The following is a 15,885-nucleotide window of genomic DNA, read 5'->3' as shown; positions in this document are numbered from 1 at the left end:
ATTTTTTGTTCCATGCTTGCATTTCATCCTTTGCACTTTTTCAAATCACTATCAATAACAATTATCCAGCCGGCTTGGATGATTTCAAAGGCCACCCCAGAATTCCCACGGTGTCGCCTGCCTTGTATTTTTGATATTCAAGCATGCCATCATCTAAATAAATATGTGATTTTCCTCGTCATCATTAAGGACAATAATTTGTTTATTTTTCATAAAAGTAAGGATGCCGTAGATACAGTATAGGCAACTTTATGACTTTTATTGCTGAGATAACTTTATTACGATTTAGCTGGCAGTTTATTAGCTATCTACGCTATTCAAATTCATGCAACGTAACGTAACATCCAACAAGGTTCTTAATACACATATCACTTGGGTTTTCGAAATGGTTCGTTATTATTTTTTGATTGCTTCACTTAAATGCACCGATTCTGAAACCTGCTCCCTCCAGCATGATCGAACAGCATCGTAAACAAATTGAAACTGAGATGGTCCAACCATAAGCATTCTCTGCTTCCTCAATTGATAAACTATCTGTTCAATTGGATCTCCATCACAAATAAATTTTCCTTCTGTATTTAACATATCTTGTAAATGGCTGAGCATGTAATGGAGTGAAATAAAAGCACCTGTTCTTCCAACGCCAGCTGAGCAATGAACAATCAATGGATTCTTTTCTAAATTTCTAATTGACTTTTGCTCTTTTATAACCTCTTCAGCAAGAGATATAATGTCTAAGTGGTTATTTGGTCTCCCAAAGTCCTGCCATGCATCATAATAAAAATGAACCACTTCTCTTTTGTGTGATGTTAGCATATCTGTCATTAGCCATTTTCTCACTTCAAACCCCCCATCTTCAAAATAATGAGTAATTGCATCAAAATGGAGCAATGCTTTACCATCCGAATCGCATATATCAAAGTTCCCGTCCCTCCAATACTGATAGCATTTATCGATTTCCTTCTCTCTGAGAGCGGTCACCATAACAATGACGATTTTTTCGTCATTCAATTCTTTACACATTTCCCAAAAGTCATTGACCGTATTTTTCATAGGTCCTTGCGTCGCAATGTAATAACCTTCCTTTGTCTTGTTGCAAATGTCCTTCAACATTATACGACTTGCATTAATGTACCTACCTTCAGATCTTATTCTAACCCGTGTTTGATCGTATGGAAGAACATCACTGTATCTATTCTTAGTTTTATGTGCTAATGCTTCATCAACACTAAACTTATGATGATTTTGAACCGCAGATATTGATCTCAATCGATGCCTTTCTTCATGCACAATTCTTCTATGCTTCTCAAGGATTTCTGCATTAATAGAAAGTATATCTGTTAGTATTGTCAAAATCTACGAAGAACAACCAAACGTCGTACATTCATACCTTCATGTGTCTGTTTCAAGAAACTTGGTATCTCATTGATAGCAGACATCTTAATGCTGCTTAAGAAGTGGTTAGAACGTATTACACTAGGCTGTGTTCAGACACATCAGATCAGATACAAATCGCAATTTTTTTTTTTTTCTAAATTTCTGATCTAAACCAAATGCGGAATGCCGAAAATAGATGACGGAATATTGGGCTGTGTCAGCAGCATGGGGTGTCCCGAACCCGAAAGTATTTTTACACATATTCCTATACGCTATATCCGTTTGCCTGATAATAATAAGCATTCAAAACCACCCATAACTTATTGCATGATCATCATTATTCTTTTAAGTATAAAAAACAGCCAATATAAATTCTACGTGTCCGTCACAGTGATATCCTGTGCATTTTGTTCGCTGTTCAATTTGAAACCAAGTTCCAGACAGAGTAGTTCTATCTTATCGTTAATGTTGCTTCCTCGCCCCCTTTGATAGGATATCGGGAGTTTCCGCATTTTTCGTAATCTTAGCAGACACGCAAGAATATCATTCATATATAATTTTTTTTTTTTTAATTTTCGCGGATCCAATTGCCTGATCACCTCAGACTGTTGTTAGTATGTAGTATGTGCTATTATTTGGATGAGCTACGTAATCTGGAATACAAATTTGGTGAACGGACGTAATACTAATTGTAAAGTGTTGGTCTTCAATGAAGATTGAAGAGGAAAGCAATGAAAGTAAGTTTGTTAAACGAAAAAGTAATTCTTATTTGTTGATTTTATGGTTAATAAGTAATAAATCAACAAAACTTGAGAAACTCATGAAAGCACATGTTGCGAAAATTTGTTTATATAGTTAAGGGTTTTACCACTTCTGTGCAGATGAAATATGCATGATGTAAACGGTCATGTAGAATAACGAAAGTTAACGAAGTTAAGCAAGTTACTAAGTGACCAACTTACTGATATTATTTCTACTACATAGTATTAATATCAGCTGTTTATTTACGTAATTGGGTTATAAAGGAAGCTTTCAATAAATCACAGATTACGACACATACCAGGGAAGCAGGTACACACATAGTGGTAAGCTAAAAAAAAATTTTCGAGCTGAAAAATGATATACGATATTAGATTACTACAAAAACAGCATGATAGAGTGCAATGATTTATATACTTAAATGACTGCTACAGAATTAGTGTATTGGTTCCGTGATATTTGCAAGAAGAGATTTGATACCGAATTTTATGCCTGATTCCATTCAGTCTTCTATTGCTCTCTTTCCAAAGAACTTTTTGTAGCCAGTAAGAACAAATCTAAATCTGACATCTCCTTTCTCAAGTCTCTTCCAAGCCGTGGAAACATTTGCTTCATTTATATCATAAGTCTCGATCCAAGGCTTGATGTTATGCTTTGCAGCAATATCAAGCATCTTTCTGATTTCATCAGGTGAGCCAATTGCAGAGCCGCCAATCTGGTAGTTTCCGGAGCAAAGGAAGAATGGATCAATAACAAGTTTATCACCAACTTTAGGCATGGTGATAAAGAGGAACTTACCATCGGGCCTCATCATTGACATAACATCTTGTATATGACCTTCGCTGAACATTGACGCAGTATTGACAATGACATCAAACGAATTCTTATACTTACTTGGAAAATCAGGACTAGAGGTGGCAATGTAGTGGTCGGCTCCCAACTTCTTTGCGATATCTCTCTTCTTATCGTTTCTTGAAACAGCAGTAACTTCAGCACCCAGAGCCTTTGCAAACTGAATTGTTAAATGTCCAACACCGCCAATTCCGCTAACTGCCACTTTAGAACCTTTCTTTACTCCTCCAATAAGCAAGGGCCTGAAGCCAGTAACACCAGCACAAAATAAAGGTGCGGCATATTTTGTTTCAAGTGCTTCTGGAATATTAAACACGAATTTGCTATTGACTCTCACATAATCAGCGTATCCACCCTGTGTGTGATATCCATCTGGAGCGGTAGAGCCGTAAGTACCAGAACCGCTTGGGCAGTTATTCTCAAAGTGATGTTTGCATCTCCAGCATTCTCCACAGCTGTCACACTGTGCGCCAACACCCACTCTCTGACCAATACTGAACGTTTTTCGGTCAACTTCAGGGCCAATTCTTACAATATAACCGACAATTTCATGACCGACAGCCATAGGGGTAAAGGGTTGACCCCAGTCACCTTTAGCAGTGTGAGTATCCGAACCACATATACCACAAGCCTCCACCTGGATATCGATATCATAAGGTCTTAATGGCCGAGGTTTATAGGTAAATAATTTAGGTTCAATCCAATGTTCGAAATCCTGGACACCTATAGCGTGGAACTCAGTTATTTCTTCTCCCATATTTATTTCCGTAGTTTATATTTATTTAGTACAGATATAATGTTGTGATTAGTGTGCACCAAAGAGTTCTTCGCAATTCTTGATATGACAGATATTTATAACGTGAAAAAAAAAATTATATGGGGTAATTTTATTTAATTACTAATACGATTGCGGAAAGAGGATAATTGCTGATATCGAGCCATCGATGTGGGACTCTAGCATAAATCGCTGATAATTGGGTTGTTGGTATGCCTTCATTCTATTCCTACTTTTAGATTAATTTCAGGTTGCCCCAAATCTAAAGTATATAAGGCGTTTGAATTGTTCTGTTTGATATAATTTACCATCTGTAGTTCTTATGTTAGCTCTATTTAATGTACATACGTGATCTGCTTTTCCTAATAACCGAAAAGCGTGGAAAAAATTGGAACTTTGTAAGGGAGTGAGAAAAAAGTAGCTCGAATTTTTTATGACACTCTTTTTATAAATGATTGCAATTGTCCGGCATTGAGACAGTATAACAGTCGAATGTGTTCAAAACGTACTTTAACTATATCAATCTACTATAGTATGACGATAGATAACAAGTGAAAAATGATCAGAACAATATGATATCTCCAAAATTGCAAATTCTTAAGTAGATACTCCCTAAACTTGTGATTCCTTGATCCATTTGGATGCTTATCTTCGGTCCTTTTTTTAAGTTGTCTTTCTTCGAGCTACTAGTACGAATTCCTATCTGCCACCACATAATATCACTTAATTTATACAAGTGAGAAAGTTGTAAATTTAATCCACCCTGGACAAGATGTGTCCCAAAATTACTTTTTATGCAGACTCTTTCTGTCCGTCCAGCTTCCCATTATTACAAAATTATGTATTCTCAGTATACACAATAAATATTCACAACTAAATGTTTACGAAAGGGACACGTTCAATGATAATAAAATATTCATCGATTGTCGCATATAACAATCCACGTTAATCCTGTACACATATCGCCTCCTAAGTATTTTGTCATTACATTCAAGCAACAATTTTATTCGTTTTCCTTGAAGGGTTGACATTTTGGAATTCCTTGTGAACTATAATGACTTTGGAATCTTCGATATAATAGTATTAGAATGATGTATACGTGTAATAGATTTATCAGCAGGTGTAATAAAAATGATGCAGCTTCTTGGTTTTGCACCAAGAAAGCTTATATTCCCTCTAACTTTTGCTCTTTTCATGTCTCCTTTTCTCTTTAACAGTTTCAAATATCATCATAAATAACTGACATCAAAGTAAATAAAGTAAGCAGAACATTGCGTCGTGCAATAAATTAAATATTTTGGTACGCTTTTAAAAGCTCATCATCTGTGCTGAAAAGGTTATCCGGGTCCAAAAGGTCGATATCACCGAAATACTGCTCGTTTGATGCGTTCAGCACATTATCAAGAATCCCATCTAGACTATCACCCTCATTACTATTGAGAGTATTATCAACCTTCCCAGGGGGATTGGCATCAAACTCCCGAATCAGTCGTATCCTCATCTTCTCCATAATATCCAGCACAGTAATCTGCTTTGTCAGCAACAGTTTTCTGCATTCCTCTACCGTTCTTAAAACATATATCCAGAATGCGGCACTCCTTGCTGTGAGGAATGACTCAAAACTGCTGCGGATTACCTTATTGCTCACAAATGTGTCATCAGCAAACTTTAGCATTTCTTGCAGTCTACTGAGTCTCAGAAACAAGTCTTTTCCAAGCTGAAGTTCCTGTTGGTGCTGTGCTTTTTCCTGTTTTTCTTTCTTTCCAGTTTCATTCTCCACCTTATCCTCCACATAATCCCCAATATCCTCTTGTCCGTTATCTATCCTACTGAATAGAGCATCTTCTACTAACTCAAGGGTGATTTCGTCACCATTATTCCCTATTTCATCTCTTTTACTAACCCCATTCGATGCGTACCGTCGTGTCTCAAGAAAGTGCTTTTGCCATTCCGTACTACCGGAAGCCTCAGGAAGAACATATGTAAACCAAGCTGTGGTACAGTGGCCTAGCACAGTTGTGATCATGTCCCGGAAATACATCATGTATCTCCCATTATTACAGACTTCAAATACCGTCTGCCCAGCAACAATGGCCTTTACAATGTACAATGAAGCAACCACTGCCATAAGACATTTCAGAGACATGCATGCAGAAAGCCTCTCAAGTCTGTTCTGTCCTGTATCAGAAATTTTGTCCCACTCGTCGGAATGGTCTGATACGAGCGCCGAAATACCTTCCATCACCATCCGATACAGACGCTGTAAGAGTTGCAAGCATACAAGCTTCTGACGAACTGTAAAAGCCAACATGTCGAGATTCATCTCAGGAGTACCGCGAGCATGCGAACGTTGCAACAGAGACGGTAAGTGGCGACAGAAGTTTGACACACGTGTAATCAATTTGAGGATGATGCTGACAGACACCGGTGCTGTAGAATTTAGTGCAGTAGCAACTTCACGTTCAATGTGCACGCTAGTTGCACAGAGTGTTGATAGAGATGACTTAGTACTATCGTGGCAAGTGTAGTCATTGAGTAGCAAAGGCGTACCAATCATAACCGAATAAAAGGCATCTTCCCTCAGCATGAAATTCCAGATTGCTGTCTGAAAATGCTGGGAGACATAACGACGTTCATCTTGCGAACCCTGGGCGAGTATGAGTGGGCATGCTGTATCTACATCTAGATGGATTCCCATCTGCAAGCAAGTAGAGACACATAGCTGAAAAATGGGATATGAATCAATCTCGCAGTGGGTATCTGCAGATCCTTTACATAGCAATGAGCTCTCACAGAGTATAAGCAATGAAAGTAGAGAGACATGTGTTGGGTGTGCCGAGAAGTGGGCTGCATTGAGAAGCCGCACAAATGCTGCAAAAAGCTCGCTGGCCTTACAGGGTAGCTCGTAGGCGAACATGGGTCGTGTGCTGTTATCAAGTCGTGTAAACATGCAGGTTGTGCATACCACAGCTGAGACAAGTGCCAGATCACCGCAACGTAAGTAGGAGAAATCTTGTGAGTCCTCAGTACCCCAGTCTCTATTACTACCACTGAAATACTTGAACAGTAACGAATGAACAAGGTCCATTGGGATACAGCCGTGGAAGACCAAGGGGTTCAAGTAGCGCTGAAAGTAAAACACACGTTCTTCAAAGGCAGGGAGGTTTGCAGTAGCAGCAGCCAGCACAAAAGATACACTATCTCCGGGCTCTGTGTTGAGAGGGCCAACCTCTGCCCGCCAGGAAGGGTGCGTTTCAAGCCAGTGCTGCTTCTCCTTTCCCTTTAAAGCAAGAAGCTCTCCCAGATAATCGAGGATTGCAGGCATGGTGGCAAAGAACCACATTCGACAGGTTGGTCCCAGGTAGTTAGTTCCAATCTTGTTCGAGATAATTAATGATTGCTTCATCGATGGCAAGGCTCTATTGAGTGGATCGGGCACAATGACACTATGCTTTACTCTTATACCACTTTTGAGACTCTCAACTTCTCTCTCAAGCATTTTTACGCGGTCCAGGAGTGGTTTGAGATGAGATTCGGTTGGTATGACGGATTCCTTAGCAGTATGCGATTCCTGTCGAGTGGAATATCCTTCAGTTGAGTGACACTCTCTGTTAGCATTAGAAGTTTCACCTTTTAATGTATACTCGCACCGCATGCCCGCCCTGATACATCTTGTACAGGGATGCTTGCGATCGCACTTGACTTTACGCCTGCGACATCGTACGCATGAAGTAAATGCACGTCTACGATGTCTCTTTTTCTGAACAGATGGGCTGATGGATTGGTGAATGGGTGTGTCACCAGTTGCATTATTGTGATCAAATTCCCTTTTATCAGGCATCTTGCTCTTATTTAGTAATATCTTCTGTCTCCCGATATTTTTGGAAATCTGCAGTTCTTTAGTATCTGCTGATACCTGCTGTTTATGAATATCTTGTTTCACAAATAAATCTAGCCACTTGACAATAATTATTACTTTATCAGTATTACAGTCCACCATTCATCTGTCATCTACCTACCATGTCTTTCCCGTTCTTTAGCCCCGCTAAATTATCTTTTAAACCCGCCATCTGGGCCGCGAAACAGAGCGGTTTTAATTTTAGTATTTCCAGTATGCAGCAACGGATTTTAGCCTCGCGGAGCGGGATTAAAAACGGAGCGGATAGAACGGACGAAGGGCAGGTCTAGTTCAAGCAGGGAAACCTGAATAAGGTATATAAGGGTGGTGGTAACAGCGATGGTCCCAAGTATAGTAACCGCAATAGAGTTTGAAATCGTAATAATGATAGCATTAAGAGCAATATTACTAAAAGCAATCTCAGTATGAACAAATCTTCATCAAATATCGAGGACGGTAGGAGTTTGGAGACGATAAATGATATAAATGGCATATCTTCGGTTCAGACGAAGAAAGAAAAGGCCGATGAAACAGATGTCAGTAGAAATTTTATGGCTACAGACAAGATGAATGTGATAGAATCACACCAGACGGATTCCTCAGCAACTACTTCTGACATCGAGAAAGGTACAACCGGTAAGTTCAGGGAGTCTGATGCGGGAGACGGGACACATAGAGGAGATCAGATAATTACAAGCAAAAAAAAGCTAGCTATGTGCTCGTTTGCACTCTGCTTATGTATGTTCTTGATTTCCTTAGACCAGATGATCACGACGACAGTTTTAACAACGGTGTCAGATCATTTCGGAGAGTTTGACAAACTGACGTGGATTACTGCTGCCTACGTTATGGCAATGGGTTGTTTTGCCCAATTCTGGGGCCGTGTTTCAATTAACTTCGGACGAAAGTGGGTGCTTGTGGTTGGAATGGCCATCTTCGAGATTGGATCGTTGATTTGTGCACTAGCCACATCCATGAATATGCTTATTGCTGGTAGAGCTGTGCAGGGTGTGGGCAGCTCCTGCATCGAAAGTCTCGTCATGATTATTGCATCAGAGATCTGTAGTATTTCTGATCGTCCACTGCTCTTAGCAACCATGGGCATAACATTTGTCGGATCCTCTGTACTTGGTCCACTCCTTGGTGGTGTCTTCAGCATTTATCTTTCCTGGCGCTGGTGCTTCTACTTCAACTTATGCTGTGCTGTAATCATTCTTCCACTCTTTATTTTTACTTACCATCCAAAACCACCCACCACCACATTTCATGAACGCCTCAGAACCATTGACTTTCTAGACAATTTTCTCCTCATTGCATCCTTCTTTCTCCTTCTCCTCGCCGTCTCACTCGGTCAGACCGAGCCTTCCTGGGGTAGCACATCTGTTATATGCTGTTTTGCAGTTGGTGTTCCCCTACTCGTGGCATTTTGCATCTGGAATTTCCGTTACTCGTCCCATCCTACCATCCCCCAAAATGTGTTCTGTAACCGACAAATTCTCATCTGCCTGGGCATCTTTATTGCCGGTTTCAGTTGCCTCATGGTGGCCATGCAGTTCCTCAGTGTTTATCTACAGAATGTTATCGGTCATAATGCATTCCATACGGGACTCTCCTTATTACCCCTTGCACTTTCCTCATGTTTTGCAGCCATGTTCTCTGCTGGACTTACTCACCGTTTCTCCCACATCAAGATCTTTGCACTTATCTCAGGTATTCTTCTCCCCATCTCTTTGGCGCTTTTCACATTGCTCCAACCCGTGGAACATCTAGGCACCAGTATAGGTCTCCAGATATTTCTCGGTATAGCCGCTGGTGTCAACTTCCAAGCACCAATGCTCACCGCTTTGCTTTTTGCTCCAAAAGATCCAGGATCTACTATCCTTACCACAGCTATGATGAATTTTGCTCGCAGCATTGGTATTGCCTTCTGTTCCAACATCGCGGGTGACATCTACACGGCCTCACTCAAGCATGACCTAAGGAAGATTGCCTCGCTGCTTGATGACTCATCCTTTCAAATTACTTCTATTTTATCTAATGCTGAGGTACTTAAAACTCTCACACAACATGACCAGAACCTTATTAAGACAAAGATGACTGCTGCTATTCACAACATCTTTTGGATGGCTTTTGGCATTTCCGTTTTCTCTATGTTCCTCACATTCTTCATGTCCAATAGAAAATTACCTAAGACAGACGAAATTGAAGAGTCTCAGCGTTAGCTTTCTCCTGGTTTAATATTCATGGTATCTCTTCCCAAAACGATCCAATACTATTCGTATTCCCTGTTCGGTTTATAGAACTTCATTGATAAAGCTGTTTGAATTATTGTCACCATCATAACTATTGCCGTTGTTGGTCAATATCTGAATATCTACGCCATGGTATATTCAGTGTCACAAAGTGCAACTCCTATTAATGAAGGTCCATCAAAAAAACAAGTATACGTTACAAAAGCAGTTTGCTTTCCAGAGAGTCATAAATATCCTTCAGAGAGCAGAAGGCAGACTGTGACAAAAAAATATATATATATATTTCGTTCAGCTATAGTTCTCCAGCACACTATTAGCTGCTTGATACTGTATACTGTACATTTGTTTCTTAGTTACTTAATTATACGAATACCTATATGTAGATACATTTTTTTTATTTTCCTTGTGGTGGAGTGAAACCGGGTGACCAATGCGGGCCCCGGCCGGTCGGCCAAGTGGTACCGGCGCCCTGAGAAGGGAGAAAAAAAAAGTGCTGCCAGGAGAGTGCACCAGGCGATCAGGAGAATTTGTGGAAGGCACGAGAGGAACCACCAGGAAGCAGGTGGTAGGGAAGCGCGGTTAAATAAGCAGGGAGCTACTTAACGCCATATGCTAATAATAATAAACATTCAAAAAACCCCATAACTTATTGCATTATCATCATTATTCTTTTAAGTATAAAAAACAGCCAATATAAATTCTAAGTGTCCGTCACAGTGATATCCTGTGCATTTTGTTCGCTGTTCAATTTGAAACCAAGTTCCAGACAGAGTAGTTCTATCTTATCGTTAATGTTGCTTCCCCGCCCCCTTTGATAGGATATCGGGGGTTTCTGCACTTTGCGTAATCTAAGCAGACACGCAAGAATATCAAATCTAAACTTTTTTAATTTTCGCGGATCCAAGCGCCTAATCACCTCAAGACATCCTCGTAAATCGTCATCCGAGTTTTTCAATGACGGATTTGATAAAGCATCCAAAATTGTATAAAGTAATTGTTTCCTTAAAACTAATCGGTAGCTGCCAGCCAATGGGAGAAGCTGCTCGTTGATTACATTGGTAAGAATGGATACCAGTCCGGGTGTATCCGAGACTTTAATAAGTGATGGACATATGAAATCGTTCAGAAGCATCGACAATTTCAAATTCAGCTCTTTTTTGTCTTTCAAAGACACATCCCACAAAGAAAATATCGTTTTATAGCCTTCCTGTATGGCGTATTTGGAAATATCTGGAGGAGTCATCGAGGGAAGTGATAAAATTACCGGAACCACACCATCGAAGATGATGGGTTCTACTTGGCCCCGTACTATCACATTGGAACCCTTTGCAAGCTTTCTGCAAATCCGTTGAATGACTTTGCATGCCTCAATTTTTATGAGTGTATCTGTATCATCGAGAAAGCAGTTGGTTAAAGTAAATATAATACCCCAATATTCTTCTATCATATGAGCTGATATGTTATCGACAACAAATTTTAGTCCATTTATCCTGTAAATGTTGTCATCGACAAACTTCTTGTGCGATTCTAAATCGTCTGTGTACGTATTACCCACTAATGGGCTAGATACTATGTCCGTAAGATTATTCTTCCAGAATCTTTTCCGACCTTCAGCTGTTAGCTTATCATTAAAGTTTTTTGCAGAGAACTCATTAACGGGTTTCTCGTACGTATGAATAATCTCTTTCATGTCTCCTTCTGTGATGTACATTTTATCTATAATATTCTGGCTCAATTTGATACTTCTTGTCGATGTCCATGGACAACCAGTACAATAATACGCAGATAATTTGTCTAGTATTTGTGTTCGTATCTTGCCTGGTTCTGGTATGTTATTTACACTCAATTCATCTATTACACTTAGAATATAGGCATTTTCATCATTTTGAACGTCCCACTTGTTATCCGGCCTCACTTTCCACTCGTTGCGCATATCAGTTGGCAACAATATCGCATCGGCACAATATTTCCATAATTTGTCGTAATTGGTACATTTATGTCTGATACTATAATCAATCAAAATTGCTTTAACTAATCTATCATCGGTTGTTTCAATTAAATCTAAAGAATTGTCATCCCCAATAATAGATTTGATTTCATCACACTCATTGTCACCTAACTTGGTTGATTTTTTCGCTATCCCCTTGGCTAAAGAATGAAGTTTGTTCATAATTTCCATGACTAATGACATATAAATGTTGACATTTAACGACTATTGCTTTTTAATTTTGAAATTGTCAAATCTCCTGATAGAGTACCACAATCATATGTCAAGCATTTGCATAATATGGCTGTGCTACCCAAGTTTCAATTTTCACTTTTTTTTTTTTTTCTGACAAGTGACAATTTTTAGTCCACTGTTTTTCTTTCGAGACCCTGCAATAAATCTCCTCTTCTGATGGTTTCACAAAGAGTACTCCTTCCTACTTCCGCAACATTAGCAAGACTAGACATTTTTTGAATTATAGTCAACAAAAGGGCAATAGCCTGTTCAGTATAGAATGCCTTCAAATTTGAAAAGACCATTCTCTGAGACGAGCTCTGAGAACTTATCTCAACGTCCCACTAAGCTGTCGCGTTTATCTAAGACGCTTGCTAATATTTGGGGATTGGGAGAAAATGTGGTTCAGAAAATACGTAAGAGTATTCAGGAAAAATCAAACCTGAAACAACACACACAATCACTTGAACCTTTGTCTTCATCTTCTCGGTCAAATATCATACAATCGCCTATTAAGGCAAGTGAGCTTGCGGAATACTACGAAAAGGTGAAACAGGAGAATAGTAAACTATACTCACAACTACACGGAAAAACGAAGGACACAATAGAGGAAAATGCTGGATTAGGTTCAGATGCGAAATCAAACACCATAAATGAGTTTCAACCAGCCGAATCAACGCAGCTTGATGGCTCGTCTATCAGCAATGTACACTCTAAAACGTTTGACTCTGCATTGGATTCAGCGAAGTCCCAAAGTGAAAACAAGGCAAAATCAAATAGCTCTGCAGTTATAAAAGCATCTTCACGTTCACATAGACTGACATTCGGTATAGATCCTGTTGAGAGAGCTCAACTTATTCAATTAAAGCGAAGAATGCAAGCGGATCGTTACAGGAGAACACGCGAAAAATACCTACGAAGTCACACACAGCATTTGAGACATGTAACAGCATCTTCTTCTGACACACAATTGGTTGGTGCAGGTGCAAATACTAAAGGTAAAAAATCCAGCCTTGATCAGAAATTGGCAGGCAGCGTTACGGAAACAATAGACTCAATTCCTAAAAGTAAGCGGAATACCCGTGGTATTTTTACTCTTCAAATGGCCTATAACATGCCTTCGGATGATGAGTCGGATGGTGATTCTGAGCTGGCCTTGCCACAGACTAAGCCAGTTGCCTCTAAGTTAAAGTTTCCAGCCAATGGAAAGAAGAGTAAATTCAATATTGGTGAGAAAAAGAAGCATGCTTTGGACTTGCCAGAATCGAGCAAAAAGATTGAGGAACCGAAGATTAAAAAACATATTGTTAGTCCAGCACTCAAGCCAACTGCTGCTTTTAGCTTTGGCCAGCATTCGAATAAATCGATGCCTAAAGTTGTGCCTGCGGATTCAAAAAAGCATCACGTTTCAATAGAAGATATGCCAGACTCAGGGCACCATTCGATGCCATCTGTTCCAACTGCAAAAGCATTTACATTTTCTGCCACTCCTGGAGGAAAGAAATCAGTACCAGCTTTCTCGTTTGGCAAGAAAGCAGAAAGTGGAGTCGATTCCTCAACCGCAAAACAGCCAGCTTTCTCGTTTACACCTTCTGTTAAGCCATTAAATGATGCCAGCAAAAATAAACCATCTATGCCAGCATTCTCGTTTGCTCCAAAGAAAGAACAGGGAAAAGAAACGAAGGAAAAGCCCTCATTCACATTTAGAGTTAAGAAGGAGGAAAATTCAGCACCTGCTTTTGGAGCCAAAAAAGAGGTAACTTCAGCACCTGCTTTTGGAGCCAAAAAAGAGGTAACTTCAGCACCTGCTTTTTCATTTGGTTCCAAAAAAGGTGAGGAGCCCGCTCACACAGATAATGCGCCGGCATTTAAATTTAGTGCAAAGCCTGCACCTGCTAGCGATTCAAATGCTACTTTCTCGTTCGGTAAAAAGACCGGCACGGATTTGAGTAAAAGTAGTAAGCCGGCAGTCTTCTCCTTTGGTAGTACTAAGCAGTCTGATAAGCATGAGGAGAAAAAGGAAGGTGCTACAAGCTCTGCTTTCAAATTTGGACAGGCTGCTGCTTCTACAACTCTTCCATCCAAAGCCGCGTTCAGTTTCAATCCGTCATCCCAACATGAAAAAAAGAGTGAAGCAGGAACAACTAATGAATTGCCAAAAGGGCCTTCAAAAAGTGATAAAAGCCAGCCTTCATCTTCCTCCACTACAGCATTCTCGTTTGGAAATTCTGGACCATCAAAGGTTACAGACTCAAAACAACCATCCACTTCTCCCGTGCCGGCATTTAACTTTTCTTCAAATGCAAACTCATCTGCTGGTTTGACTGCTCCGGCAAAGTTCAGTTTCAAACCGCCTAATCAAAATGCAACTGGACCTGCATCATCATCTCCTGCCTTCTCCTTTAATGCAAAGCCGCAAACTGCTGCAGATGGTAAAGCATCGACGAGCAAGCCTGCTTTTTCGTTTAATTCCTCAGTGAAACCAGATTCTACCAAGGTTGAGACAAATGCCAATGGCTTTGCTGAACCCCAGGATAGGAAGCGTGTTCACATTAACACTTCCAATAACGCTTCCAACCCTCCTGTCTTTAATTTGGATGCTTCAAAGATATCTTCTGTCGCCTCTGGTGGCAATGTTTCCGACAAGCCTGCGTCTGGTACTGGATCGAAAACGCCTGGCTTCACATTTGGAAATCCACATGCATCTTCTGGATTCGGAACAGCTACTTCCTCTTCATTTGGTGCATCCAAGCCTGCTGTAGGTGCTCAGTCTTCGTTTGTGCCAGCTGCTGCAAAAAGTAATACGGGTGGTGGCAATATTAATGGTGCAAGCAGCAATTCAAAGGGACCTGCATTTACGTTTGGCACTAAGCCGGCTGCTAATAACGACTTCACCAAAAATAGCAGTGTTCCACCATCTTTTGGCTCCTCACAGAATAACGCCGGATCGAATTCCAGCAGCGGATTTTCGTCTGGATTCAACTTCAAGCAATCTTCCGGCTTCGGTACTGGTGGTGGTTTTGGACAGCGTGCAAGTTCGAATCCACCCCAAAGCACGACTTTCGGAAATAGTGCAAATGGTTCTTCGACTGTTTTTGGTCAGAATTCTAAGAGTGGAACCGGATTTGGCGGATTTGGTACAAATGCAGGAAATCAGCCGGTTCCAAATGCATTCGGTGGAAGTAGTAATAATAATAATAGCAACAGTGGTAATGCATTTGGAGGAAATGGTAGTAACAACAACAATTCTGGGTCTGGCATGTTCAATTTGAACAACAATGCTTTCCCAAGTCTGCCTCCTTCTCATATACAACAACAGCAACAACCACAACAGCAGCAACAACAAAATAACCAGAACGGCTTTGGGGGCTTTAGTGGGCAAGGGTTTGGCTCATCTCAGAATAATCCAAATGCGTCCTTTAATTTCAACATGTCCTCAACGCCTGACTTTAATTTTGCCGGAAATAACGCGAATAAGGATCCCTCAGCAATATTCAGCGGTCCACCAGTGCAACCAATGCCTAGAAGAGCTAGAAGAAAGCTGGCTCCTCGTCCACTTAGACGCCATTAAATATATATAATAGATTATGTATGTATGTACACTAGTATACGTGTATTTTCTTCTTTAAGTTACGTGAAATTTTAACAAGTTCTTAATTATCGTGAAATGCACAATTCGCTGTTAAATATAATGTATCAGATTAGTTTAGTGATGATTTGTGACAATCCAGGTGAACATGACTTTCAGCGG

At 40.1% G+C, this 15,885-nt stretch overlaps 6 protein-coding genes across 6 annotated transcripts; 2 read left to right on the top strand and 4 right to left on the bottom strand.

The window, feature by feature from the left end:
• Positions 1-396: 396 nt before the first annotated feature.
• On the bottom strand, positions 397-1,439 carry BRETT_003705 (uncharacterized protein; the record flags this gene model as incomplete). The annotated part of the gene is made up of 2 exons (XM_041282210.1): positions 397-1,316; positions 1,391-1,439. The coding sequence occupies 2 exons, from the start codon at positions 1,437-1,439 to the stop codon at positions 397-399; spliced, it is 969 nt and encodes a 322-aa protein (XP_041136049.1).
• Positions 1,440-2,638: 1,199 nt separating this feature from the next.
• Positions 2,639-3,745, bottom strand: BRETT_003704 (uncharacterized protein; the record flags this gene model as incomplete). Its single annotated transcript, XM_041282209.1, has 1 exon — positions 2,639-3,745. The coding sequence occupies one exon, from the start codon at positions 3,743-3,745 to the stop codon at positions 2,639-2,641; it is 1,107 nt and encodes a 368-aa protein (XP_041136048.1).
• A 1,306-nt stretch (positions 3,746-5,051) lies between these two features.
• BRETT_003703 (uncharacterized protein) lies at positions 5,052-7,604 on the bottom strand (the record flags this gene model as incomplete). The annotated part of the gene is made up of 1 exon (XM_041282208.1): positions 5,052-7,604. One exon carries the CDS (start codon positions 7,602-7,604, stop codon positions 5,052-5,054), a length of 2,553 nt encoding a protein of 850 aa, XP_041136047.1.
• Positions 7,605-8,086: 482 nt separating this feature from the next.
• BRETT_003702 (uncharacterized protein) lies at positions 8,087-9,883 on the top strand (the record flags this gene model as incomplete). The annotated part of the gene is made up of 1 exon (XM_041282207.1): positions 8,087-9,883. The coding sequence occupies one exon, from the start codon at positions 8,087-8,089 to the stop codon at positions 9,881-9,883; it is 1,797 nt and encodes a 598-aa protein (XP_041136046.1).
• A 730-nt stretch (positions 9,884-10,613) lies between these two features.
• BRETT_003701 (uncharacterized protein) lies at positions 10,614-12,104 on the bottom strand (the record flags this gene model as incomplete). The annotated part of the gene is made up of 1 exon (XM_041282206.1): positions 10,614-12,104. One exon carries the CDS (start codon positions 12,102-12,104, stop codon positions 10,614-10,616), a length of 1,491 nt encoding a protein of 496 aa, XP_041136045.1.
• A 310-nt stretch (positions 12,105-12,414) lies between these two features.
• On the top strand, positions 12,415-15,705 carry BRETT_003700 (uncharacterized protein; the record flags this gene model as incomplete). Its single annotated transcript, XM_041282205.1, has 1 exon — positions 12,415-15,705. The coding sequence occupies one exon, from the start codon at positions 12,415-12,417 to the stop codon at positions 15,703-15,705; it is 3,291 nt and encodes a 1,096-aa protein (XP_041136044.1).
• Between the last annotated feature and the right edge of the window lie 180 nt (positions 15,706-15,885).

This window comes from Brettanomyces bruxellensis, chromosome 6, assembly GCF_011074885.1.
Source record: "Brettanomyces bruxellensis chromosome 6, complete sequence".
NCBI lineage: Eukaryota > Fungi > Ascomycota > Pichiomycetes > Pichiales > Pichiaceae > Brettanomyces > Brettanomyces bruxellensis.
The sequence above is the reverse complement of the archived record's forward strand: the minus strand, read 5'-3'. Positions and strand labels throughout refer to the sequence as shown.